Source organism: Austrofundulus limnaeus, unplaced genomic scaffold (genome assembly GCF_001266775.1).
Source record: "Austrofundulus limnaeus strain Quisiro unplaced genomic scaffold, Austrofundulus_limnaeus-1.0 Scaffold10, whole genome shotgun sequence".
NCBI classification, from domain to species: domain Eukaryota; kingdom Metazoa; phylum Chordata; class Actinopteri; order Cyprinodontiformes; family Rivulidae; genus Austrofundulus; species Austrofundulus limnaeus.
This window is the reverse complement of record NW_013952412.1, coordinates 2,425,501-2,428,134: the sequence shown is the minus strand read 5'-3', so window position 1 is coordinate 2,428,134 and position 2,634 is coordinate 2,425,501. Positions and strand designations below refer to the sequence as shown.

At 35.0% G+C, this 2,634-nt stretch overlaps 1 protein-coding gene across 1 annotated transcript in view; it reads left to right on the top strand.

Annotated features, from left to right (window-relative positions):
- Positions 1-2,634, top strand: part of LOC106513121 (casein kinase II subunit alpha') — a 21,449-nt gene that overhangs the window by 16,247 nt on the left and 2,568 nt on the right. The window contains exon 10 of the mRNA XM_014001801.1: positions 1,425-1,525. Coding sequence (XP_013857255.1) covers positions 1,425-1,525 — 101 coding nt within the window. The remainder of the gene's footprint in view (positions 1-1,424; positions 1,526-2,634) is intronic.

Below are 2,634 nucleotides of genomic sequence, written 5' to 3'. Positions count from 1 at the left end.
TACAACTAAAACCGTTTTTGACGCCGCCACCGCAGTTTGTCCTTCATGAGCCTTCGTAGACAAGATGGCGGCTGCCTGTAGTGGCGACCCGCGACCATGGWGATATAAACAGCTTTTTATAAGGTAAAAATAATAAAACAAGGTCTTTGTCTGCAATCATTAGACATGTTTTATTATTATTGTCATCAGTAATTATCCCAATTTCGGCTAAAAGAATTGACAAAATCCTACACACTGTGCCTTTAAAAAAACACAAGATTGTTTCTGTGGTCGTTCTAAAACTTGTGATTTTTCACAATGATTCTTAGTCTGTTTCTTGTGCTTGATTATGACAGCACATTTTGAAGTGTGTGTGCTTTGCAAACACTAGTACGTGTGGAGAACAAGACAAGAAATGTCAGGCCTGAAAGACTCAGCTGTAGATAAACACACGACTTAAAGAAATGAAACAAATTGTCGTTCTGACTGACTGTTGGTAGCTGAGAGCTTCAAGATCCTATTTTAATATTTGTGTGTTGTATGTCAGCACAACACAGGCGTGTCTTTGTTGTTTATGGGATTTTTTTAATCCTAAATGTTTCATAGATCAGAGTTAACTGGCTGAAGAGACAGAAATGGTCACTAATCTGTTAGAGGTTGGCTTTTAATTGTTGACTTTTGCGCCTTTAATATTTTTATATGGCCTTTGTATTTTGTGTTTTCATTTTATTATTTCATGTAAAGCACTTTGTAACTGTTTTGAAAAGTACTATATAAATTTTTGTTATTATTACTATTGTTACTGTACTGAAACTGAGTGAAAGAGCAGACAAAATCCAAAGAAAAACTTTGAAAAACCTCCAGAAAGTATAAAGAAGTGTTGATCAAGAACTCTTTAAAGGCTCATCTTAGCTTTAGTTGTTGAGCTTTTGCGTTAGCGCTCAAGCTAATATATATACAGTATACAGTATATGATGATATAGCGTTAGCTATATATGAAATAACGCCACATTTTTTTAGTTATATGGGTGTGTATGTGTTTATATATATTAGTTTTATTTAAAAGGGCTGATCGTCAGAAATTGTCAGAGATTAACGTTCAGGGTGGTTATAGCTCTTAGTCTCACAGAGGAACAACTAGTTAATGTCATCATTTACCCAGTATGTTTTGCAGGGTTAATAAAATGGCCCTGTTCATGTGACAATACATTAAAAAAAATGTATAAAAACTAAACAGCCTACAGTATTTTTACAGTTTTTGTTTTACAGTTGAAGTAAATGTTTATCAAATAATGTTTAATGTTACAAATAGTCAGAGTGCCCTTTACAGTTTACAGCCAAGCCTGGCTGTTTGGGAAGAAAATAAATAGTAAGAAGTGCTGATTTAAGACTTATTTACACGTGAGCCAGTGCTGTTGTAACTTCAGGTGTCTTGTGTTCTTCAGCTGGTCCGCATTGCAAAGGTCCTCGGCACAGACGAGCTGTTCAACTATCTGCACAAGTACCACATAGAACTGGACGCTCGCTTCAAAGACCTGCTGGGACAGTGAGTATCAGCTGGAGCCCACCAGCAGGTTATTTTCACAGAGTTCAAACGACAGAGCTGGAGCTCGTTTAAGTCCAAGTCTCATCAGAAACAGTTTGGACGGTTACAGTTCTGTCATTATGATGTTTTAGACAACATACTGTGTGTTCAGCTGCAGATAACTATTATTTTACTAATCATTATGACAAATACTTGTATTAGTCATGAAATAAATATTGCAGAACCTGACACTTTTAATACCTGATTACTTGATTGGTTGATGAATATAATTTCATATTGTGATGAGGTAATCCACACTTACTGATGACTGTGCTGCAGTCAAAGTAAACTCACTGAATCAGTTGTTTGATTCATTTTAAGCTCCACTTGCTCGTATTTCTGTGTGTGAGGTTTGAGGAGGCATTAATTAAAACCTCTCTGTCATAGAATCTCTTTAACCATCACTGAAACAACTAAATGCTGTACATTCATGTTTATGGAAAASTGAATGTGATCTTTTATGTTAGAAACTGGGTAAAAGTGAGCTGTTGCACATAGAGTTTTGTAGAGTTCAGTTTTTATTGTTAATAGTAAAACTAAATTCATATTTTTATTAAGGCTGTATTATGTTGACATAGTGTTCATAGTTCTCATTTTARGCTATAAATTATTTAATCCTGACTGCTTAGCTATAAACAAATACAACAGCATTAATAAATAAAGGCGAATGACAGGTTTCAAAGTCATAAAGAGCAGCAAAAAAAATCCTGCTAATACTTTTGAATATTCACAAGTATTTCATTTAAGTGAAGATAGAAGCATATCAACAAATAAATGTTTCAGCTCATGTTCTTAATCTGTTGCTGTGCTTTTATCTTTATTTGACACTTAGTGTTGTTTTTATCACACAACTTACTGTTTAATATTACCCTGACATGTAGCCACTATGGTTAGTCAGTACATGTGACGTTAGCCAAAATATACCTGCTTGTACATCTGTACCATGACAGATTATCACAGATTTAATTAACCGTATTTTGCAAAGAGAATGTAGATGATGCCAGTTGTTACCTCCTGACGTGTTCGGTGTGCAGCGGCTGTTTTCTGTTGCGGTGCTGCAACATCTAGAA